This window comes from Lissotriton vulgaris, chromosome 7 (genome assembly GCF_964263255.1).
Source record: "Lissotriton vulgaris chromosome 7, aLisVul1.2, whole genome shotgun sequence".
In the NCBI taxonomy this organism is placed as follows: domain Eukaryota; kingdom Metazoa; phylum Chordata; class Amphibia; order Caudata; family Salamandridae; genus Lissotriton; species Lissotriton vulgaris.
The window spans coordinates 1,565,982,539-1,566,007,788 of NC_141695.1; the positions used below are offsets into that span (position 1 = coordinate 1,565,982,539).

Here is a 25,250-nt window from a genome sequence, read left to right on the forward strand (position 1 = left end):
ATGTGAATCTATGAAAGACACCCCTAATACTGGAGAACATGTACAACCTCCCATTCTCTGGCTGAGCGTCGAACGACGGCGCTCAGACCAATTTCAAAGCTGCATTGCAGCGTTGTGATTGGCTATCGGGAGACTGGGAGCCTGGTGCTTCCTGCCCTGGAAGCAGGCGTTGAGGACCGAGAGGAGGTGGCGGCGGCGGGGGCAGACAGGTAATTGTTTATTTTTTTACTTCATTCCCGCCCCCCCCCCCGCGCAATATGCTCCGGCATCCCCCAACCAATCTGCTGCAAGGAAACAAAAGGCTAAGAAGTATATAAAGTAATTAATTGACTGAAGAACTGTTAAGAGAAGAAAATACCCGGCAGTGTAGTAAAGAAAATATGAGCGTGACAAAGCTGAAATGGCTGTAGCCCAAAAGGGAGAAAATGTCATTAATGGTTTTGTTGATGGAAGGCTGATTGTAAGATGGCATGGTCTGGTTGCCACTGTAGGCAGTGAAGGAGGCAGAGCTAGCAAATGTTGGGTACGTTCTGGTGCTGGGTGAAAGCCAGTGTACCTTGCAGGGATGTCATGCATCTTACTCAGGGGTGCCAAACTGTTTTAGCAGAAACTGGATCATAGTGGTTCATGGAAAAACAGCCTTTCTTCACAATACTGATGAACACGTTGCATGCCTCCCGTACTTGTTTTGATTGGATACTCTACCTAACTGCAAATTTCTCATCTCTTTTGGTATATCCCCAACAGGTGCCAGGCTAGATCAGAGAAACTTTCAATGGTGCTTCTAACTGCTGGTAAGTGATGCAGTGCAGCTCCGTAGACCACTCCACAGAACAGGGACATGGGAGGGCAGTGAGGAATCTGCAGTTAGATAGAGACCCCACCAGAAAGAGCATGACCCAAGGTAGGTAACTTGTTCTTCTGAGGGATGTTTCTAACTGCAGATCCCACACCTTTAGAATAGTTATCAAACCAATACACCTGAATCAAAAAGTTCCAGAAGACACCACAGACCTAATAGTATACTCAACTGGTCTTGGTAAGATCAATATAAAAACCCTAAGACCTTTTGGGTTCCAAAAAAAGGAGTCTTTCGAGGGATGATCAGGAGGAAAAAATCATGGCAGAGTTATTGACTGCCGAAGTGGAAGGGAGTCATCCTTTGGACATAAGGCTATCTGGGATCTCAGCACCAATCTGTCCAGAAAGAATGTGGTATAGGGTGATTGCACTAAAAGTGACTGCCATTCACTCATGCGACAAGCGGACATGATTGCATTGTTTGAAGGGTGTATACATAAATGTCAAGACCATGTGAAGGTTCCACAGGAACATCAAAAACTGTTTGGAAGAGAAAATGTGTCAAATATTTTATGAACCACACCAAAACTGGTGATTCAAACAAGGACAACTGGTCTGATAAAAGTAGAAGGGCCAGACTACCTCAGACCGTGCCCACTGCAAGAATAATTAAAGAACATACATCAGAACGGCTGGCAACTTGTAATAGGTCAGTTTTCCGGCACCCCACCAGGCAATACATTTGCCCCAGCACCCAATGTAGATGGATTTCTTGAAGGCCATCTGGCAGATGTATGACATCTACCAGTTTTGTCAGCAAATCAAAAGCGGTCAACTGTTGTTGCTCGATCTCCACACGTGGTGTAAATTGTGGTGGTTGAGAGGAAGGATCCTGCTTTATTGCTCACACAGGGTCCTTCCCAAGCGGTAGCCTGATTGAATGACAGATGCTCATGAGTTCCATATACCCCACTCTCCTGGCCCAATCCAGGGCAGGTAGGAGGACTTGGGCCTAGTCGTCCATTGTGTTCAGAACTCAGGGCAGAGAGGTAGTACAGTATTTTCTTGTTCATTTACACCAGGGATGTGTCTCCTAACGAGTGCTTCCATGGTAACTCCAGCATGTGAAACCGTTGACACTGCACATTCTCGACAGTGACTTATAGGTGGCACCACGACTCTTCTCACTGATCAAAAATGCACTTTGCCACCTCGGGAGGCAGACACCACTTGTGATCTGTCAGGTGATGACTGTCCAATTTGTCTGCTATGGCATTCATAGATCCCACCAGACAGTTGGCAACCGGAAAGATTTTATTTTTTGTTACTCCACTCACGACTACAGACACAAAGCATCTTGGCACAGAACCCAGATCCACACTCTGCCGTGTTTGCTGCAGTACCACATAGCCGTGATATACTCCATAAGAACCTACCCCAGCTGCCCCTTGAAGGACAGTAGGAAAGCCATCAAGGACAAACGAATAGCCCGCAACTCCAGTGGCCTCTGCTCTCCACCTCCAACAAATGTCCCTCCCAACTGAGTAGATAGACATCGGACACCACGCTCAGTGAGGCAGGGCGAGCAGTCTTCCGCAGGACAAACGGAGTTCGGTCAGTCAGCACTTACACCTGGATGGAGTCAGAGTCAGCCTTGGTGCTAGGTTCACTGGGATTTTACGTTCTATTGCAGGTCAAGCATAAGCCACCTTGTGCTGCTGATAAGGAGCATGCATGAGGCCAATAGACCAAAAAGCATCAAAGTCATTCCCACCTAGAACAAGGACTGAACCAGAAGCACAGAGACAAATCCTTAAAACTCAACACAACTAGGATAGCCCCAATGAACGGAAGCCTCCGTGACAATCACCTGGGACTTCAGCTTGTTTATGGTGAAACCCAATGATGTTAGGATGTCCGCCATTATCCGGTGGTTCTGTGACTGACTGTGGTGAGTCCACCTTCAGCAGACAGTCTTTGAGGTACAGGAACACACGAACTCCTGACCTTCAAATATGGGCAGCTATCACCACCACCACTTTTGTGAACAATCGACGGGCTGAAACGAGGGCAAAGAAGAACATGGAAAATTGAAAGTGTTCCTGGCCTACCATGAACCACAGGGAACGCCTGTGAAACTGAAGAACAGCATATATATATGAAAATAAATGTAATGCTAGTACAAGGATGCTATCCAGTCTCCCAGACCAGGGAAGATAGAATCTGGGCCAATGTGAGCATTTTGAATGTGTCCTTCTGCAGGAAAGCATTCAAGAGGCAAATGACTAGTTGAAAATAGTACTCAGACACCCATGGTTTTACAAGATGAAAAGGCCGGATCAATGACAACCCTCGACTCAAAATCTGGTAACCGCTCAATTGCACCTTTGGAGAGCAAGAGGTGTACTCCCTGTAACAAGTTGGACGCTTGCTCCGCCAAAATCTGTTCTGGTAAGGCCGGAGAAGAACTAAAAAGTAGTGCGTAACCCTTTTCAACAACCTGTAAGGCCTATCTATTGGACGTAATGAATCACCAACTTGGAAGAAAATAAGTTGATCTTCCACAAACCAGTCGTATGTGAGTTGTGGAGGACAAAGTAAACTGAGTTAAAGGGCACCAAAGCTGCTGAAGAGTTGGATGACTGATGTTCATGCTGTCCTGTGTAATGTCCAATAGGGAAACGTCAGTGGACAACCAAGGGCTCGGCTGTATGCTGCATCAATGGCTGGGAAGGTTGCAACTGTCTCTTGGCTATAAGCTAAAAAGTTAGAACTTCCCCTAAATATGCAGAACTGATGGAGCAATTGTTTTACAGGAACCAAAAGCCCTAAGGAAATAACTGTGACCCTACCATGTTTAAACCAGTCCAGTGCAAAGTCCACATTGTAAGTGTAAGTCCTATCTGACGAGTTTAGCACCAGCAAAAGGCATGCCCATCGGGGATGCCTGCACAATACCAGAAATCAAGCTGACCTTATGCTGCTGTGCCGGTGGTGGTGGGTATTCTAAAAATGAGGACTCTGCATGGGTATTCTAAAAATTAGGACTCTGCAGTTAGACGTGTCCAACAGAAAATAATGCCCTTATTACTGTCTTTGGTAATAATGTGCAGGCTATTGTTTGCCTCCTTCCTCTTCTGCTTCACAGTGACACAGGTTTGGTGGGAATTCAGTCAAACACACCAAGTACTGCAAAACGCATGATCAGCTCATGCAGCTTTATTGTGATGAACAGATGTTTGCGGTTACTCAATATAAGTGTAGTCGTTTTGTATACCTTAGAAGGATGACAGGCTAGGTGGATCCACGAGGAATAGAAAATGGGACCAGGGGGTGAGCAACATTCCTGCAGAGGGTGCCTTGGTTCACTGAACCGAAAGACCAGATATTCAGGTCCTGTGGTTGCTTTAGTTTAGGAAACATCAAGGAAAATATAGTTCCTCTTTATAAATTATTTTAAAACATTAACAGTTAAGCTAGCCTGGCTGGTGAGGGGCGTTACCTCGAAACCAGTCCCAAGACGCTTGTTTCCGGTCCAGGGAAAACCTGGCTTTGCAGCTGTTTGGGCTGGACTGTTCCCATGAGGCACAGGGTCAAGAATGATTTGCATATGGCTGGGTTTGAACGTCTGGGAAAACTGGTCCCAGGATGCATGTTCCATTTTTAATTTAGAACATTGGATTCGTAGTGGGTGGAATGTTTTTATAGCCTTGTAGATCTTCCACGTCAGGCTGTAGTAGTTGTTAAAGGCCCTCTTCCTGTGGCTCGGGCCTATAACTTCGGTTCAAGGGCGTTAGCAATCGGGGAAGCCATCAGCAGAGGGCTACAATATAGCAGCAGGTGACTGTTATGCAAAGTTTTTGTACATAGCGTATCAATGTTTTAAACTTCCGGAATGGCCCCAAAGTTTAAAACCAATGTCTTGTATCAGTAAAAAACAGAAGCACTATTGCCAAAAGACAGTTCCCTACTTTAGAGGCTTTGGCCAGTTGGGATGCAGTGCACTGCAGATGAACTGAGAAGCAGGCAAATGGGCCAGTTAGCACTATGTCAGGAGCTGTAATATGCTCTAAAAAGTGAAAGGAAAATAAATGAAAGGGGGCCTATAAAAAGAGAAAATAGAAAACTAAAGGACTGGCAAGCCTGGTTAGTACTAAATCACACACATTTTTAGGCGCATGTGCTCCTTTGATCAGACATATGCTATCACTAAAAGGGCAAGAAAGCCAATGGCTGAAGTAGGCTGACTTAGTACCCAATGCTGTATGCTCTCAGATGGAAGCAGAGTAAAGGATACTCATACAGACCAATGGTAGAAGGGGGCTGACCCAAATCCCCTCTGTATACGTAGACATGGCTAGATAGATAGAAATGCTTTTGTGGTATTTTTTATTACAAACAAGATAACGGTAGACAACTATGCCTGCCAGGCATTCTAAGGAGATTCACGCAAGAATTATTATAGCGCAAATCTTCCATCCCTAAGGTTTTTCAAGGCATGTAATCAGCACAAAAACCTTTCCCTATAAAAGTTATCTACGAGGTTTCATATAACAAGATACATGTGGCCAGGCTTTAACATGGTGCAGTTAACAATCCACCCTTAAATGTCTTTTAGCTTTAACATATGCATATCATACCAAATAAATCTTGCCTACTGCATTTCAGAACTTTTCATCATAAACAGAGCATGCATATGAAAGGATTTTTCCCAAATAACCAATTACAAGCAAAACCTTTGTCAGTGGTTTGTCACCATACCAAACTCGTGCCGCCTGTCCTGAGCATAAATAAGCTTTCACAGACAGCAAAAACTGCAATACAAGCACTCTTTCAGTGGAAGCGCATATCGCCTGCCAAATCAAATGCTAATGGTGAGTTGCGAGAAAGCCTCTCTCTCAGTATTACTTCTCAAAGTGCTTTCTTTTGAGCATAAAGCCAGACTTAAAGCCTAAATACTAACATCTGTATAATAGGAATTCTCTCCCCCTATTGAGGTGCCAATATCAAGAATATACTTTATATGCATTACTGCAAAGACAAACTCACTGAAAATACCTTGGCAAAGTCCAATATAGGTATTATGGTGCCAAGGCCCAGGGCTTTTTGAACATCAGTGCAAGGTTCCGCTACAATCGCTACAATCGCAACAACAAAACACTTAGCATAAATGGTAAATGGTACATGGTCTGCACCAACAACACACTGAACTCCTGGCAACCAAGGAATCAGCATGAAGCTTTCACAAAAGCAATCACCGACCTGAGCTGCAATGCTCAAGCAGTGTCACTGCCGATGGGAAAAAGGACAGAAGTCAATGAGGTAACATGATAAAGACCCTGGAGGCCACAAGTTAGTTAATAATGTAGGGAATAAAATTACTTCCCTGCACATTTATTTTTATTACACACACAAAGTTTTCCAAATCCCAAAAGTACAGAACTCGCCTCCGGACACGATCAATGATTTTATTAATAAAAAATAACCGTTTTTAACTACTGCTCCCAGAAAGAACCAAGGCAGCAAGATAAACAGTGGAAGACCTAGAGACAGCATAAACGTGTTTTTCATCTGAACACCATAATAGTAAGAGGAGAAATTACGATTTTTAAACCGAAAGTAGTTTGTGGGAAACCATCCTCACAGTAAGAAAAATAATCCTTACAAAATACCGAAAAGGAAACCCTACCTTGAACTCTGCGAAGAGTGCATGATTCTTTTTGTATATAAAAAACATGATTGATTTAGGAACTATATTTTTTATGGCTACTCTACCTGCAGAATCCTTTTGAATATCTTCACCTTTTGACTAGATCCACAAACTTCAATAGCTCTCCATGCCGGTAGAGGGCTCTAGGCTCCAATTAGGCGCTGAAAATACCAACACTGACATCACTGGATCCATAAAGTTGGGGAAAGGATGGGGCCTAACCGGCTAAGGCGGTCGATCTCAAATCTGGGGAACCTGGTTAGAGTCTGGGCAAGGACGCTCAACATCCTGTGATTCTGGGCAAATCACTTAATCTCCCCGTGTCTAACAAAAATGAATGTGTCCTTGTGAAACGTAACTGGTGTTCATGTAAAGCTCTCCGATACCTTTGAGTCAAGTTTGCACTACATAAAACTCTGAATGAAAAAAATGGTCCCACTGGAGCCCCAACATAATTTTCTCATCCAGTTTTTTATGCACCTTCGAGATAAGGTGGGAGAGGTTGGGGAGGATTCTCCAGGTAGATAGAATACCTACCAGAAAGTCTGTTGCAGAAGGCAAGTAACTTTCTTCTGAAAGATACTTTTACCTGCAGATTCCTCACCTTTTGAATAGATTCCCCAAGCCCTACCCAACCGGGAGGTGGACTTGAAGGACTGGTAAACTAAAATGTCATGGAGGACTTGGAACGCAAAGTGACCCTCCCTCTGCACCTCCAAATCCAAACAGTAATGTTTTGCTAAGAAGGGGAAGTGAGCCCAAGTCACTGTCTTGCCGATTTCTGCCAAAGGGACTACCCTTGTCACAGCTGAAGTAGAAGACTTCACCATGGTCGAATGAGCTCAAATGTCCTCCGGAGGTTCCTTGTGTCCCAAACGTGAATGCATATTGAAGTAATAGATGACCCACCTTGGCAACATCCTCTTGACAGTTTTACCCTTCATCTTACCAGTGTAGCCAATAAAAAGCTCATACCGCCGGACATACTTGATATGATCAATATAAAAAGTCACATCCATTTTAGGGTCAAGTCTGTGAAGCCTCTTTTCCTCTTTAGCTGGATGTGAGGGTGGGGAAGACAGCAGGCGGAGTGATAAGGCTGACCAGAATGGAATGGCGTGAAGGCTTTGGACAGGAAAGTAGCCCTGGTTCCAAGAACCAGCTCGTCAGGAAAGGAGGCACAGAGGAGCTTGACGCGCTCAGTGCTTGCACTCACTGATATGTCTAGCCCCTGTAATGGTGATCAGAAAAACAGTTTAAAATGTGAGAAGTCGCAAATGGTAGCTGTGTAAAGCCTAAAAAGTAGATTATGTCACACATAAAAAAAGTAAGAAACACATTAATATCCCATTGAGGAATTATGAAAGAACAGGGAAACTTGTAAGTCAGAAATCATGACTATGCACAACCATAACTGATCTAGGAGACAGAAAGGATGACCAAGTAGATACTAAGCCCTTAACTGTAGTCACCATGGAACCCTGTTGAGCTAACGAGAGGCCAAATTGTAGAACTTTCAACAAGTGGGTCTTGAAAGGATCTACCGAGAAACTTGAGGAACTTCCAAGAATACAGTTTTGGTGGAATTTCTACAGGCACCGAAGATAACATCCACCACTTTAGGAGGCAGATAAAAAGCATTCTGGTGTCCGCACTCAATTTTCTGCCCCTCCGAATGAGAGAGGTCTATCTCTGTGAGGGAGACAGACCGGAGGGACACAGGGTATGGTGCACCACGTCCACATACCAGTTTACTCAGTCAATCCGGGGCTATTCACATGACTTGGGTCCAGCCTAGCTGAATCTTCCTTAACACCTGAGGAATTAAGGGTATGGTTGGAAGCGCATTATTAAAGTGGAAATCTCCACTTCAAACAAAACGCACTCCAATGGCTCCCTGCAATGGATACTGGAGGGCACAGAACTGAGGGAAATGACCATTGCTGTGAGCCGCAAATAGGCCCACCTGAGGTGTGCCTCTAAGGGCGAAGATGTAAAGGACCACCACTAGATGAAGACTCCATTTGTGGCCGTAGGGAGTCACAGACTCTGGCTATCAGTTCTGACAGCCAGAACACTAGCCAGATGACTGTCAGCCAACCAGATCTGGTGTTCCTACACCCAGTAACAGAGTTGTATTGCTTCTCGAAAGAGATGGTATAACCCCATTCCTCCCTGCTTCATCACGTACCACATGGTAGTCATGTTGTCCTTCATGCTCTGGACAGACTGGACATGAAGTGATGGCTGGAATGCCTTGAGCACTGGCCCTATTACTTGCAACTCTAGCAGATTCATGTGCATTATATGTTCCTCTGGAGACTAACTGCCTCTGGTATCCAGGTGTTCCAAAAGTGCCGCAGACTCTAGTGTAGAAGTGACCATAATCACTGTGGCCACTGCTGGTGGAGGTGGGAAGGACATCCATCGAAGTGTCACTACGCAGCCAATGTCAGAGGCAGATGTCAGTTTTTTCCATGAGGGCTTCAACAAAATGAAGCAAAAGTTCTGAAGCTTGTGATGTTGGGTTTAATACCTCTGTTAAGATATTCAGCTTGACCGTCACAGACAGCAGTGAAAGCTCTAATACTTCTGCAGTCTTAAGCATCATAGCATGGTCCGACATGATCTCTGGGGCGGGAGGCCAGTGGGAGAAGTTATCTTCCACTCAGAGAATGAGTCTAACCCACTACCGTCTCGAAAAAATACAGCCTTCCTACCACCACCATCATCATCATCAGTGTCCTGTCTAGGGTCCACCAGGGTGAACAGAATCCTCATTGAAAAATTATCTATGTTCCCCTGCAAACCTCTGTGCTTCCCTTCTCAATCTAAGGACAGGCCCTGGAAGCTCCATCAAAAGAAGAAGGCACAATGGTGTTTGGAGTGGTGAGGGTACCAGCGAAGGAGAAGAAGGGGCCGGAATGACAATGGGAGAACGGCGATGTTAAAGGTACTGGAGCTCGGGTTTTTGCCAGCATTGGAGCCGGAGTTGAAGCCATGGAACTAGGACGTAAAAGCAGAAAGAAGCAATTGGAGCCTGGGTAATCTCCACCAACACCATTCTGTATGACAAGCCCAAAGGATCCCTGGGGCCAGTAAGCCATCCAAAGAGGACTATAGTAATCTGAAAATTATCAAATATGGTGTTCAGAAAGAGCAGGGTCTGTACCAGGAGGAGGAAACTCTGGGTAGAGATGAAGGTTTGAGGCCTGGGCAATACAGCGGCAGATGTGGAAGGTCTCCAAACCGGCATGGGGCCAGATGGATACAGGTGCCGGATCCTCCCGAGGAAAGCAGACATATTCTGGTTCAGATAAGGAGTCCTGAAGTACCAGGGAACACTTCAATTACTTATCTTTGCAAGATCAGCATCACTCATAGTCTTCACATCTTTCATCTTATGCTTCCGTTGGGAAGACTTTGATGACAGTGACTCAGTCGTTGGATTAATCCTCCTGGCACAGCAGTCCTCCTGGGCACGGCACATAAAAAGATTGGCCTTCCGTTCTTGATGGCCTTGAGATGCATGCTCCTGCATGACTCACAAAACCTTGCATCTTGGTTTGGAAGCTAGACATCAAAGACAGACGACGTGGGGAGCCCTGATGAACATTTGTCGAGCACGGTCACTGCAGGATTTTAAACCTGACCTTTTACTGTGTGACATTCATGAACTGCACCAAAGAAGAAGCAATAGTAAAAAAAACTTAAAAGAAAATTGATAAATAGATGAATGCCAAAGTGAGAAAGTTCGAGGAGAACAAGCTCTAGAGCAGTGTTGGGGTGAAAAAGGGGGGACTGATTTCAGAGCACAAGGTGGGGTGCAATATGGCTCCAGTTAGGTCACAGCTGCGTAGTTTCCTGTGCCAAGGTGGAGCCAGCACCTCCCGCTAGCACAAAGACATGTTGAAAAGTTTCTGCGTCTAGTCTGTTGCCTGGGATATGAAAACAGTGAGGAATCCGACGAAGTATTGATCGGAAAAGGCGGTTAAAAAAACAGGGTGATGAATTGGGATTAGGAGACCTGGCACTGAAATAAAAGACAGAATAACTAACAAAATGGTTGCTTTGCTGCTCAGCAGTATGAGCTGAAGTAGGTTTTACTGGAGTACGGACGATAGAAACAAAAAAAAGCACGGATATCTTTTTAGGTCTGGGGTTTGAAAGCACAGCTATCACTTACAGTAGAGAGCAGGCTTTAGATCGGTCCCTTTCAACCTCAGGATTTATTGGACCGGCATCTTTCCACCACTGGCTTAAGACTTTCCCAATAATCTCAAGGCTCATCCTAGGAATATTCATCTCTCACTGAATGCTATTGAACGGCATCTTTCTGCCTCCACTCGAAAACTTGCATTAAACTACAAGAGGGAGGACTTCACTACTAAAGCACTCAATGTGCACTCTTTGTGGTCCCTTCAAGTGTGCAAACCCTGTATGCGTTACCAAATTAAACACAAAACCTACTGGGTTTGCCAATACTGGTTTCCCATGAAACTAGACTTTTGAAAAAAAATAATTAGATAAGAAAAAGAACGTTTTTTGTTAAAAAAAAAAAAAGTCAATTTAAGAATTAAAGTTGAAATGCCTTGGTTAACAACCTTGGCGGGTGGAAAGGATTTAATGGCTATTAACATGGAAAAGATTTCTCACTGCAGAACTGTATTTGCATTTAAAAAATAACAAATATGTGAAATTTGTATTCTCTCTTACAATAACATTCGAAACAATACGTTCAATGGCATATTTTAGTCCCTTTGTGTGGAGATGGTACTTACAAGCAGGAGGCAGGTATCCGCCAAACAAAAGGTCCCTGATCGGCCAATCCCAGCACTGCAATGCACAACAATAGGTCCGTGCTCTGGGTTCAGAGACCCCGACTCTCGCACTTTGAACAGGAAGTTGAGGAATGATGCCGGCGACTCTGGCACTCCGAAATCAGGCCATGTGGTGTAGTGAAAGTGCAGAATTTCTCTCGTTTCGTGAGACTAAAAAACAACATGGAAAGAACCCAACACTTATTTTCACAGATTCATCAAACTGTTTAGAGAGACTGACATTCAGTAGTCGCCAATAATGGCTGCATTATATAAGACACTACGGATACTGCCACAGAAACTGGAGACCCCTCGCTGGTCTGAATCCTAGAAATGCATCAGCGGCATAGAGAAGTACGGGCAGCGGCTGTATTGCATAGGTGAGGCAGGTTGATAGTTTAAAATAGAAACCAGCCCAATTTCTTTTAACTGTTTTTATTAACACCAATATTGCAAATACCATGGATACACAAGTTATGTGAAAATCTGTATGACATTACAAAATTACATAGGCAGCAGAGCGGAACGGCAATGATACTGACGGAGGTCAAATATGGTTTGGCCATCATAGGGTTACAGTCAATGAGGGTCGCGTTCAGACAGTGAGTGAAAGTATTATAGCGGAGTCTTTCAAAAGAGTGTGGGATACACCCAGGCACAGGATGCAACTGCGGGACTTGGAGAACAGACCCAGGAGGTTTAGGCAAGTTCGTTTGTGGATTTATAATCCTTCTGGGGGATTTATTATCATCAGCCCAGGAGGCGAAGGTTTATGCCTCGCTCTCCACACTTAGTATCTTCGACCAAGTAAGGGTTAGGAAAATACTGCTCTACTCTGCAAAGATGGTTGAGGTGTGCTACAGAGTTCAATTCTACTTTCTGCGCAGCCATGGTAGAGGTGTGCTACAGGGTTCAATTATACTTTCTGCGCAGCCATGGTAGAGGTGTGCTACAGAGTTCAATTCTACTTCCTGCACAGTCATGGCAGAGGAGTTCTACAGAGTTCAATTCTACTTCCTGCGCAGTCATGGCAGAGGAGTTCTACAGAGTTCAATTCTACTTCCTGCGCAGTCATGGCAGAGGAGTTCTACAGAGTTCAATTCTACTTCCTGCGCAGTCATGGCAGAGGAGTTCTACAGAGTTCAATTCTACTTCCTGCGCAGTCATGGCAGAGGAGTTCTACAGAGTTCAATTCTACTTTCTGCGCAGCCATGGTAGAGGTGTGCTACAGGGTTCAATTATACTTTCTGCGCAGTCATGGTAGAGGTGTGCTACAGAGTTCAATTCTACTTTCTGCGCAGCCATGGTAGAGGTGTGCTACAGGGTTCAATTATACTTTCTGCGCAGCCATGGTAGAGGTGTGCTACAGAGTTCAATTCTACTTTCTGCGCAGCCATGGCAGAGGAGTTCTACAGAGTTCAATTCTACTTTCTGCGCAGCCATGGCAGTGGAGTTCTACAGAGTTCAATTCTACTTCCTGCGCAGTCATGGCAGAGGTGTTACTCTGAGCTGAGGGACTTGTGTCACGAGGATTGACATAGCAGACCTCAGCTTAACCCCTGGGGGACTGCACAGACAAAGCAGTGCTCTTTCTCCCCTGCCGGGCTGTCAAACAGAGACGGGACTAGAAGAATAAAGCAGCCTCAGCGTAAGGTGATAACGTCCGATGGCCCATCTTCACCTCAGCCCCCATAGCCCCCCACCTCCGAGGCTGGCCCAGAAGCTTTGTACTTTGCTTCCTTCATCCCTGCCAGGCCAAAGGTCTGAGGCTATAGTGAACTGGGGAGTGGGAAGATTCCTGCCTGGGTCCAGTTGTTCCTCTGGCTGTAGGATCATTCTCACCTCACCCCCTTGGGTACGACCCAGCCCAAACGCACTGTCTTTCCCCCACTGGGCCATTACATTATACTCAGGTGTTGGTGGACGGGGAGGGAGAGAGTATTCAAGGGCTTTGCTGTTGGCCAGGTGTTGTCATCTTAGCCTGTGTCTATTTGCACTGAGTGTAAGGTGTGTGGGTGGGGGGTCGCACTGGTGTGTTTGCATAGGCCTAGCTGTGAGGCTACCTTGTCCAAAGATGCCAACTTTAGAACTCTGGAACCCTGTTGGATTCCCGAAATTAGCTCAACATCCTGTGATGTTCACTTAATGTCCTGAGGCTGAAAAATAAAAACAAATTTGATCTCCTCTACCGCAACTGGTGCTCATTTAAGTAGATCCAATGCCTGTGGGACCAGTTCACACTATACAAAACTGCAAAAAAACATTAAAAACAATAACTGCCCATTGTTCATGTTTTAAAATGCTGCAAATTTCATTTCAGAGCTGAAGGATTGTCATGTTCTATTCAAAGAAGTCACAGTTGTTGATTATGCAACTAAAACCATTGACAAAGCCAATAGTTTTGGCTTGCTGTAGGTGTAATATTACATTTTGTATATATCTATATCTATATCTATATATATATATATATATATATATATATATATATATATATATATATATCTATATCTATATCTATATATCTATATATATATATATATATATATAGATATATATAGATATATATGTCACGCCCTAATTACGTCGCGCCCCCCACCCAGTTTTTTCATCCCTATACCAAATTAAAGTCTCCCCATCGGAGTCACCTGCCGCACTCAATGCTTCTTCTCGGCACGTTTCTACAAGGCTTTAAATTTGTACGATCTTCAAGGTAATCGTTCCTAGGCGCTGTACCAGCAGTACGCTGTGAAGAGGTTTTTTCTGCAGTGTCACAGTTACCGTCTTTGCAGGACGGCAGTCACCTACTCTTCAAATAAGGTCTCCACGGTTTCGATTTGGCATCCAAAATAAATATTCTTTCCTATTTCCTGCCACAGGGGCACTTCTCGGCGCATAAACTGTTTTCCACATAACGTTCACGGTTTCAAGTCTCTGTTCTAATTCTGGGGCCAATGCCTTTTACCGCTCGAATACACCCAAAATGAAGCAGGCCCGTAGGCTGCCGTCTAGCATGCACTTTTCATACTTTTCAATTAACTTAATGCACAGTTCCAGAGACAACCACCAGAGGGCACAACGATGCAAATTAAGACCGTTTCACTCAGAGAAATGAAATAAGATTCCAGAGAGGTTGGAATCCGATCCAACGAGCGGCATCATCGAGTCCTTGGACCAATCACTCAATACCCCTGGGAGACTAAACACCCAACACAGGCTTTGCCATTAAAACTGGCAGATACAAATACACTAATCCGTATGCCGGAGTATAAATCAAGGGAGAAATTGGGAAGTTCTGAATAGGGGCAACATCTTATTGTCATCATCAATTTCGAACCTAAGCGATTTAAAGTCAACAGATGCAACATTGATAGAGTTTATCCACCTTGATGGCATCCTAGATTTCTAATCTACAAAGGCCACCTGGAGAACATCTGCAATTCCCCAAAAAGTGTTGGCAGAACGGCTTACCTAAAAAACTGGTAATAAACATTACCCTTTATTAATAACATGGCTACACCAAACCTCTGCTCCTGTCAGATCTAAAAAAGAGCAGCCATTGGACCACATAAACCTACTCACTCTGTGCTCAATGGGAACCTTGGGGCACACCAACAAGGAGGGCAGCATCCAACGAGCAACAATGCGGACATCCAATCACAACTGGGCAACGAGATCTTGATTTAAGGTGGATTTCAGAACAATACGTTGTTCATCTGGTAGCCCACAACAAAATTCAGCTAATGGTGTATTCACCAAGAACAAAAAAGGCCTCCTATGGCTATTTTAATGGAACGTTAAAAGCCTTGACAGCAAAACAACAGACCCTGAATTTTTTCAGTATGTAAAATTGTTCGATGCTATCCTTTTGCACGAGACTTGGTTTGCTGAATCATTACATTTACAGGAGCCTTTACATGTTTCTTTGTCCGAGCCGTCAAGGGGGCAAAAAGATGGTCACTTGCATGCCTCGAAATCTTGAACAGTCTCAGTAAGAGCATCACATTGTAGCTCAACAGCAATAATTGCAATTAAGATTAACATCCTTATTCAAAGCGCCTGATCTGAGGTAGTAATTATTAATACTTACATTCATCCCAAAAGCCGATCAAATGCCTCACGACAGCTGGGGAAGCAGCTTCTGAAGAACAAAGGTGAGGAGGAACCATCTAACCCTGTCCTCTTAGGGGATCTGAATTTGCACCTCCTTGGCTCCACACTGGATGACTGTGCTAGCCTAATCTTAACACTGGGACACTCCTATGGCAAAATAAATAAAACCGGCAGACAACTACTGGACTACCTAGAAGACCTTAGCTTTAGGGTCCTCAAAGGCAGGTTCGTGGAGGACAATCCACCACTACTACCAGTTCAATACTGGATCGCACCTTCCTCACGCGTTTACTGTTTTTTCAGGTTTACTCATTTTGCTTAGGGGACAAAGGAGACAGTGATCATCTTACACAAGAGGTATCCTTTCTTGCCAATCAGCCCACATCCAGTCACACAGCGGAGGTATCGGTCTCTGTGATCCACATGGATGGCCTCTAGTGAAGTCGTTGTTAAATTACCTTGCCCACATTTTTTTGCCTCCATGTTATTTCAGTCCTAGCAGCCTTAAAATCTGTTACCTGCAGGCCCTAATGTACCTCCATGATTTTATGTGTGTGATTGCATTCTTATTACAGTGAGTGAGATTGAGAGTGAGTGTATGTTCAGTGAATGACTGCGGAAGTGGGTGGGACATGAATAAATGCATTGTTCTCTGTGAAGTTTAATCGTGATTTACATTATACCAAATGTTTAATCCACTGTTGCACATTTGTCTTAAAGTTCCTACATGGATTTATATATGAACTATAATTCTATTAATATATCAACTCTATTTTCATAAAAAGGTGTATTGAACTTGTGTGATGTATTGTTGGCTCTGATACGTTGAACGGTGTCATCACTCCCCCTATCCCTAGGATTCCCCTTTTGGGGCCTATAAACCAACTCTGGCAGGGTATCTCTGTTCGATTTAGCCATCGGTCTCTGTGTTAACTGTGAATTTCAAGAGAATTAAGTAGTCACAATCGACTATAGAGTACCTGTCAACGTGTGCAAAGGACTTGCTACAAGCACAAATGGAAACATCTACTTGCGCCACAAAATATTTGAGTGTTTCACCAACGGGCTGGCAGCAAATTTAACTGCTTCACCAAATTAAGGACTCATCATACACTCACTGGGTTGGGGGACATCCCCAGGGCCCAACTAACATAATTGAAGCAACTCAAAAAGGTAATCAGCAGCACCCTAAGATCTCTCCGCCACAAACGGGGATGCTGGCCGTCAAACACTAGACTACAAAAAGCCTTGCTTAAGAAGCTGAAGTAGGCCATCAGTAGGTCACAGAAAGATTATCTATGGGCCAGGTACTTTCCAGACATAAAACAATGACAATCCAAGCTTTTGGGAAACGATCAATATGTTAATGCACCCATCCTACGGAGGTGATACTTCACACATACCCGAAGAAACCAGGGCAACATTTCTGGGGAACTACTTCAACCATCAAGCGGCCATAAACGCCCCCCGGATCAACTATGGCAGGGAGATGCAGACTTATAACCCATTTATATTACTCACTGGGTACTGATACGCAAACAGAGCCACTAGAGGAATCGTGGCAGCATCTCAGGGCTGAACCCATATCCTCTAAGGACTGGGCTAAAATAAATGCAGGTGTCTGGAGGGTGTCGGTGTAAAACAAGTTCGAGCAAATTTAGTTTAATATGGTACATATGACCTATTTAGCTCCTAAATGATCACAATCCATCCATCCCTCAAAGGAGCTGGGTTATCCTCGATGTGGAGCTGCAGAAGCATCCCTGGCCCTCAAATCAGTGTAATGTCCCTGGCCAGTGGCTCTCAGTGTACTGCTCAGCTCAATACTTCAGGTAAAAATCCAGCTCAAACAACAAGGGATACCACATCAGAGGGTGGGTCCAGCAGATGTCCTGCATATAGTTTGGCTCTGTTCGATTATAGTCTCCTACTGGCTTGAAACATTGGCCTAACTGCAGAGCAACGGGCTGGGTTGTCCCGTGGACAGTCAAGGCATGTGTGTTAGTTCTCCTACCGGAAAACTAGACCCAATGGCTAAGCAGGAGCTTTACAATACTGCACCTACAGTGGCAAAGCTGCACATAATTCAATGGATTAGCGCATGACTCCAGACACAGGAAGCTTGGGAGAAAGATTTACTGGAATAGGCGGGGCAGAGGAGACACGTATGAGGACGACCAGGAGGGACAAAAAAAGCACAGGATGCCCTACTGGCCTGTAGTGCGATGACACATGCAATTCAATTCAATTCAAAAAAAGCTTTATTCGATTTTTGCAAAAGAAAATCATAAAAGCACATTTAATACAGCATAAAATGGAGTTCAGAGCTCAAACATAAAACGTAGAAGGAAGAAGTTAAAAGAATCTTTTAGGCTGTTCAAAAAGTAACTATCAGAAATCAGAAAACAGTCAGTTCATGGACGCTCTGCACCTTACTGCAAATTTCAAAAAACTAGCAGCTGCAGTAATTGTGAGTTCATCCTCGAGCATGTATAGCTTGAGTAATGACACATGCACTTCTGGAGCCCACTAGTCGGGATCACCCTGCCTCTGAACAGCTAAGTGGCTGTCGCTTTGCTGAATTCAGGGTGGGATGGAGTTGTTTGGTATCGATCAATACATGAATAACTATGTTTGATGGGTTTCTTATACCTTGATTACGGGCAGTAGCCAAGACTTCACACAAGTGGTGATCAAGTGAATCCATGGAAGCTACAGGGCGGTGGGTTTGGTTGGGAGGCATGTGGTTAACACCTGAACAGTGATCTGGTGAAAGTTATCCTTGTTTGAACCATGACAGGCTTCTGGTTTTCCTGTTCCTCAATGGGATATTACACTATGCACTAACACTTGATTGGAATGAAAGATTTCCATATACTTTTAATGTACACAGTAATACGATGTGAGCTATAACATGTGCTGTAGGTAATGACAAATATCAATAAAGAAATATATTTTATTTAAAACACCCTGAGGCAAACTGCAACAAAAATACTAAAAGTAAATCCTAATAACATCTAATCGAAGGGTCCCACTCGGTGTTCATCCTGGTCTCAACCAGGAGATCTACAGAACTCTTTCACTCTGCCCCACAATAAATCAATTAGACGTCAAATTGCAAAAGGCATAAGAGAGCCCCCCCACACCTGCCCTCCATAAGCAACATGCAGAGCACTGGGCGGAGATATAGGAAGCCGTCTTTTCCTAAATTAGGCTCATGGGCACACTGCCAGCCTCATGGAGAGGCTCCATAATCTTGCCAATATTTAAAAGCGGTAACAAATCTGTGGTGAAAAACTACAGTCTGGTTTACTCATTGACTACGAGCCTAAATACTTTGCTGGGACACTGTTGGATGAATTAACATCTTGGGCATCTGTCAATGCCATAATTTAGCTGAATCAGACAGGCTCTTCCAAACTGACATGCTCAACAACCAACATCTTAGCAATATCACTCCTTATTGATGCAGCAAAAGTCTCCAAGATGCCCCTCCACCTCTGCTTCATCGACTTCAGGGCAGCCGTTGATCATGTGAATAGGGGCAAACTCTGAAGTAAGCTGGTCAACTGGGACATCCCTCACACTCTGCTGGATTTGCTCATAATAGTTTACACGGACATTTGGGTTCAGGTCAAGCTGGGCACTGGAACACACCTCTCCAGATGAAAACCAACAAGCAAAGGACAAGCAGGAGGAGGATGTTCTTGTGGCCACCTTATTCAATCTCCTTCTGGCTGACCCGAAGCAGAGCCTAAAGACCTGCAACTCCCATGCCCCAAAACTAGGGCACTTGACACTCCATCTTTCTGCAGTCTGATAATGTGGTCTTGGTGAGCCACACCTAGGTAGTGCTGCAACGCCTTCGTAACACAATGCAAGAATATTCTGCTGAGAACGGACTGTATATTAATTTTGATTAAACGAGAACAATGACTTAACAACAAAAAAGCACCATGGTCTGGTATTGGGCTCACTCACGGATTGAGATAGCAGAAGAGTTCTAATACCTAGGAGGAATTATTGATAAAGACAGCCTGTTTACCCGCCAAAAAGAGGCAAACAGAAGGGCCTGACAGTGACGTTAAAAATCTTAAAACTAGACTGACACGCTGACATTGTTGCCGCTCCTTCGGGTGGTGCAACCCAAGTTATTACCAACCATACCTTAAGGAAGCGAACTACTGATTGGAAAGGACAGCAAAACATGGACAATACATTGACAAAAGCAAGTAGGATTATTTTCAATCTTCCGAACTACACCTCACCAGCGCAGATCAGACTGGAGTTCGGCCTGCAACAGCAGACCTTGGCCAGGTGAGGGGCGCTTATAATTTGCTGGAATAAAATTAGAAAAGCAGATTCCAACTACCATGTATAGCATGAGTTGCAACACAGGGTCCCCTCGGGCCCCAAAGCCTATCTCCAGGAATCATTCTCAGCATGGAAAACAAAGTTTCTCTTGTTAATCGAAGATAAAGCGGTCTTTGCATGTAGAGACCACGCTTGATTCACTCTAAACAACTACAGGTTACTTGCACCCAAAAAAATATTTCAACACAGGGTATCAAAGAGCAACCAAGGAGAAATCTTTGAAATACAGCCTGGGGCTGCTTCCCTCTTTACTGCATCTCCCCCCTTAGCATAGGGAGATTACACTGAAGGTTTGCAGTCTCTGCGGCTCCGGGATGTAAGATCTGCCACAACCTACTATGCTCCTGCAAAAAGCTTCTGGGGGGGGGGGGAAGGAGACAGCTGCTCAGAGTCCCCTTCAACCAAAAAGGAATCTGCACGTGGAGACAAGCTGTGTTGGCCTGCTTCGCACGTAGGGACCCGCAGCTGAAATGCTGGCTGGTAAAATATCTTACACAGGTGGAAAAGAGAATTCCAACACTGTTCTGATTGAGACTCAACTCCACGATTAGCACCAATCCCCCAGGGAAGCTGCCAGATGGATCTGTTGGCATAGCTGGGCAACTGTAGTCTTACAACACATGTGGGTGCTGGAGTGCACACTTGCACCTGAATCTGCCGAGCTAACATTCCATTGCATTGCATTGGCACTTATCATATGCCCTTTGCACTTTATTGAATTGCAGCACAACAATCGGCTGACATCAGACACTGCCATGTTTTTCATCTGGGTAATAGGCTTGAAGTCGCCTATCTTGCTCTCTAATGAACTTACAGGGCTTCAACAGGTGATGCAGCTATTGTTACTACTGGGGTTATTGCCAATTGGCCTATTGGCAGTTTAAATATATTTTTTGGGGGGCGTGGCTAGCGACCAGCCAAGATGGCCACAGCTTAGAAGAGCTCTGTGACCTGACTAGCATTCCCCACGACATCCGCTTAATTATACTGCCCGAAAACGGCGCTGCTGCCACAATCCAGAAACCGGAGCGTCTCCGCTGCCCAAAGAGCCTGCCAGCATCGCGGAGCACCCTGCCGATAGATAGATCCACCGCCGCGCAGATCGCGGCCTGTTGAGACTGCCGGAGCCGGGGACTAAAGTACAGTCGAGACCCGGAGGCTAGTGCAGCTAGGAAGACGCCGGAATTCGGAGGCGGCCAGGAAGAGCCGGTAACGTGAGCCGGGACCCCGTGGAGACGCTAGCCAACGGTGGGGGATCTCTCCGGTGCCCGGGGTGGGCACAAGCAGACCAGACATTGACAAAGGCGGCCTGAGGCGCCCCCGGGGCCGCTGCGGAGGAGAGCGGAGGCCCATTCACTCCCCTGCTGCGAACAGTTGCTTCCCTGCGTGGAGCTGAGGGACACTAGCCTCAGGAGCGGTGGAGATCACCTGGCAAAGAGACCTCACGCCAACAGCAGGTGCCCAGCGCCAGCGAGAAGCACGGGTGACACCACTGCGCAGGCCTCCCCATAATCGCCGACACGCAGCGCAGGAGCGGCATATAACGGTTGGGGCACCGAGACCAGAGACAACCACGGAAATCCAGGGGCCCCCAGCAGAGAGGCGACGAGAACGAACCAGGCCGGATAGAGGAGTGCCAGGCGAGATTGCCCGGCCCTGGGCCCAGGATGGTGACACAGAGGAAGCCAGGTTACATATCATTACTCTACAGCCCCACGGAGACCAGTTTACAGTGCGCCACGACAAGTAATAATGAGCGGCAGGGGACCTAGGGCGCAGCAGGCCCCCGGCTAGAGAAATATGCCTACAACAAAGACAGCACGGACTCGGCGAAAGGGGACACGCCACAACTATACACCCGCGCGTCCAACAGCCCTGGTGCCGCAGGTGAGATCACACTCAAAGATGGAATGGCGGCCTTACAGACAATGCAGACCTCAATGGGCACAATCTCCACAGACATTTCTCTCATGCGCGCTGACCTCGCCAAATTGTCGGACAGATTGGGAGAAGTGGAGAAAACGACGACAGGACTTTCGGCAGACACGGAGGAACTACAGACCAAAGTGCGCAAACTGGAGCAGGATAACACCCTGCTGAAGGCCAAGCTGGATGAGCAAGAAGGTAGATCCCAACGCAATAATGTACGCTTGGTTGGTGTACCGAAGACGGACGTGGGTCCAGCCCTTAACCTCTTCGTGGAAGACATTATCCAAAACCAGCTTCAACCAAGTGGACTTTGTAATTACTTCTCGGTGGAACGGGCCCACCGCGTGCCGGGAGGCAAACCACGGCCAGGGAATCTGCCACATCTGATTTTGGCACGCATTTTTAACTTTCGTGACTGCGACGCCATATTACAAACCGCACGGATTGCCCCACCGATCAAAATCAAGAATTCGGAAGTCACCATCTACCCTGATTACACAGCGGCAGTAGCACAACGGAGGAGCTTCACAGAGGTAAAGAAGGAGTTCCGAACCAGAGAAATCAAATACTCAATGATATTCCCAGCAAGGCTACGAATGGAATCCGAAGGGAAGACATGGCTCTTTGAATCCACAAGGGAAGCAAGAGACTGGCTGGAGGGCTGGCGATCGGCACGTGGACCCAGGAATCTAGGTAACACACGCAACAATCCTGACGACGTGCATCAAAGTTGATTTCATCACAGACTTTGGACGAAAGTTTCCACCGACATCCCGGAGGCACTGTCCAGTACTATGGATGAGGTCCATAATAAGGCGCTACTGAGGGTGGCGGGGGGAAATGCTGAAAATGGAGACTACCGCAGCGCACGGCAGACACTGCCGGAAAGTAAATGAGAACTGCAGCAGGTAGGAACTATCGAACCTAAGCAGAAGTGTCGGGACTAATTCCTAGAGGGGGGCTTCGCAAAGGTCACCGAGGTCTCACCCTCACATGTTATGCAGGTTACAGAGGATTATAAGCGCTCTGCTCAGTTGGGGAGGTGGATGGTTTTGGATCCGCCGGGCAGGGAGGCAGGGTGGAGGGCAGGGGTTTTATGCAAGGTAAAGTTTGTATGGTTTTGTTGAAAGGTTGCAGTTACACAGTCTCTCCTCAGCACAACACTTACATTGACACAGGCACTAGATGCGCAAACGGGGAAGATGTTTAATGACAATGAAGGGTTTACGTGTATACGGAGTGCCCTTGGGCCGATGGTGACTAACAAAGCGGCCGCATGGCTACATCCAACCCATACACGCTATGCTAAGAAGAGAAGTACAGGGTCATAGCTCCCAGACATCACCAATGGTCACCCCTCCCCTAAAGGTCGTCTCATGGAATGTGAACGGGTTGGGCCACAAAATTAAAAGGGGACTGGTCCTGCAATATCTAAAGAGGAAGGCCCCCACAGTGGTACTGTTTCAGGAAACGCATTTGACGGGAATGGCCTGTATGGCACTGAACCGATGGGGGTTCAAAATGGCTGTGCATGCGGAGTTCTCCTCCGGATCCCGGGGGGTTGGTATCCTAATTCATAGAAGCTCTCCGCTGGTGATCACGAAAACTTGGACGGATGACCAGGGGCGCTTCTCCGCACTTACTTGTCAATGGGAGGGGGCGCATATACAATATGATCTCAGTATATATATCCCCCAACACTTCACCAGACCGCTTTCCACGATCTTGGGAAACTCTTACTGGACTTACCCGAGGGCGATCTGATTATAGGGGGGATCTTAATGCAGTAAATGACGCAGGCATCGACCGTAAACCACCCAGGGAGGAAAATAGACCCAATCAGGCCCTTAGGGAATTTATTGACGCCATGGGACTGACTGACATGTGAAGACTCAAGCACCCACCGAGCACCAATGCACCTTTTACTCTGGAGCGCATAACAGTCTCTCCCGTACAGATTATATACCGACATTAGCGATGGCCCCAGAGAAAGTCACGGCGATTGAGCACTTACCGAGAGGGATCTCAGACCACTCCCCGATACAACTTACCTACAATACAGAGCTCCCTGAAAGGCAGAGAATCTACCCTCTATATCCTGGCTACCTACAGAACCGTAGAATTGCTAAAGCCCTAGTAACAACCACTGACCACTACTTTGCCGAAAATACATTGACGGTAGTTTCACCATGCACACTCTGTGAGGCATACAAATCAGTCATCAGGGGACAAGCCATCTCGACTATTACCCGACACAAGCGGGAACACAGAAACCATTGAGTCCTTAGAAGCGGCAGCGCAGCAGGCAGAAAAGGGCTCACGCCATGAACCCCAACGAGGCCACAGCACAGATCCTGGCGTTAGCAGCTCAGGAATTCAGAGACTATGCAGAGGATATGGCAAAGGCTAGGCACACGGACACCATGCACAAGGTATACGAACTGGGAGACAAGACAGGGAAAATGCTCGCATGGCTAGAAAAGAAGGAAAGGGCGGATAGATGGATTGCCCAATTGACTCTGGGGGACGGTACTCTTACGACAGATCCCCAATTGATAGTGGAGGAGTTGGCAACCTACTATGAAAAGGTATACACACCACAAGCTAAAGCGACAGAAGAGGAGTGCATGCAGTTTTGAAATGACATACCACTGACCACTATCGCTAAAGGACAAGGAAACACTTGAAGCCCATTTATCGGCGGAGGAAGTGGGAAAAGTGCTGCCGGCGCTTCACACAGGCAAAGCAATGGGACCCAATGGTCTACCGGTGGAACTATATAAAAAGGTAGCCAGTAAGATCACCCCCCATCTGTTAAACATGTACACTGACTGCCTCACACAGGGGACACTACCCAGGGACCAAAGATTGGCTACCATTGTGACGATACACAAACCTGGTAAGCCTCCGGAGCAGCCCTCTTCATATCGACCGATATCCCTAATAAACGCAGAAGCAAAGATATTGGCAAAAACACTAGCGCTCCGACTGCAACCCCATCTTACGACGCTGGTCCACACTGCCCAATCAGGCTTCATGCCTGGATGTAACACTTCCCTTAATCTACGGCGCCTAAATGGTGAGCTGGCCCGTACCCCACTGCTCCAAGAAGATGCGGCCATCCTTTCCTTGGACGACACGATGGCCATTCCTATTCGCAGTGTTTCGAAAGATGGGTTTTGGCCCCAAATTCTGTGGGTGGATTCAGTTGCTGTACACAGCACCCTTGGCACATGTGGTGGCAAATAATGATATATCAAGGGAGATTGCACTGGGTAGAGGGACACAGCAGGGCTGCCCGCTGTCCCCGCTCCTTTTTGCCTTAATATTAGAACCACTTGCGACATGGATACGCAAGACACGTTGCTCCGAGGGCTGACATGGGAGGCGGATTGGGAAGACCGAATCTCCCTTTATGCAAATGACGTGTTGATATATCGGACGTCCCCGACAGAGTCCCTGGTAGTCCTCTTAGACATCCTCACAGCATATGGCGAGAAGTCAGG

General features: G+C 46.1%; 1 protein-coding gene across 1 annotated transcript in view; it reads right to left on the minus strand.

Annotated features, from left to right (window-relative positions):
* The window catches only part of PTPN1 (protein tyrosine phosphatase non-receptor type 1), a 451,311-nt gene that overhangs the window by 81,527 nt on the left and 344,534 nt on the right, over window positions 1–25,250 (minus strand). Inside the window, exon 6 of the mRNA XM_086932463.1 lies at window positions 11,293–11,502. Within this exon, the coding sequence (XP_086788589.1) occupies window positions 11,293–11,502 (210 nt within the window). The remainder of the gene's footprint in view (window positions 1–11,292; window positions 11,503–25,250) is intronic.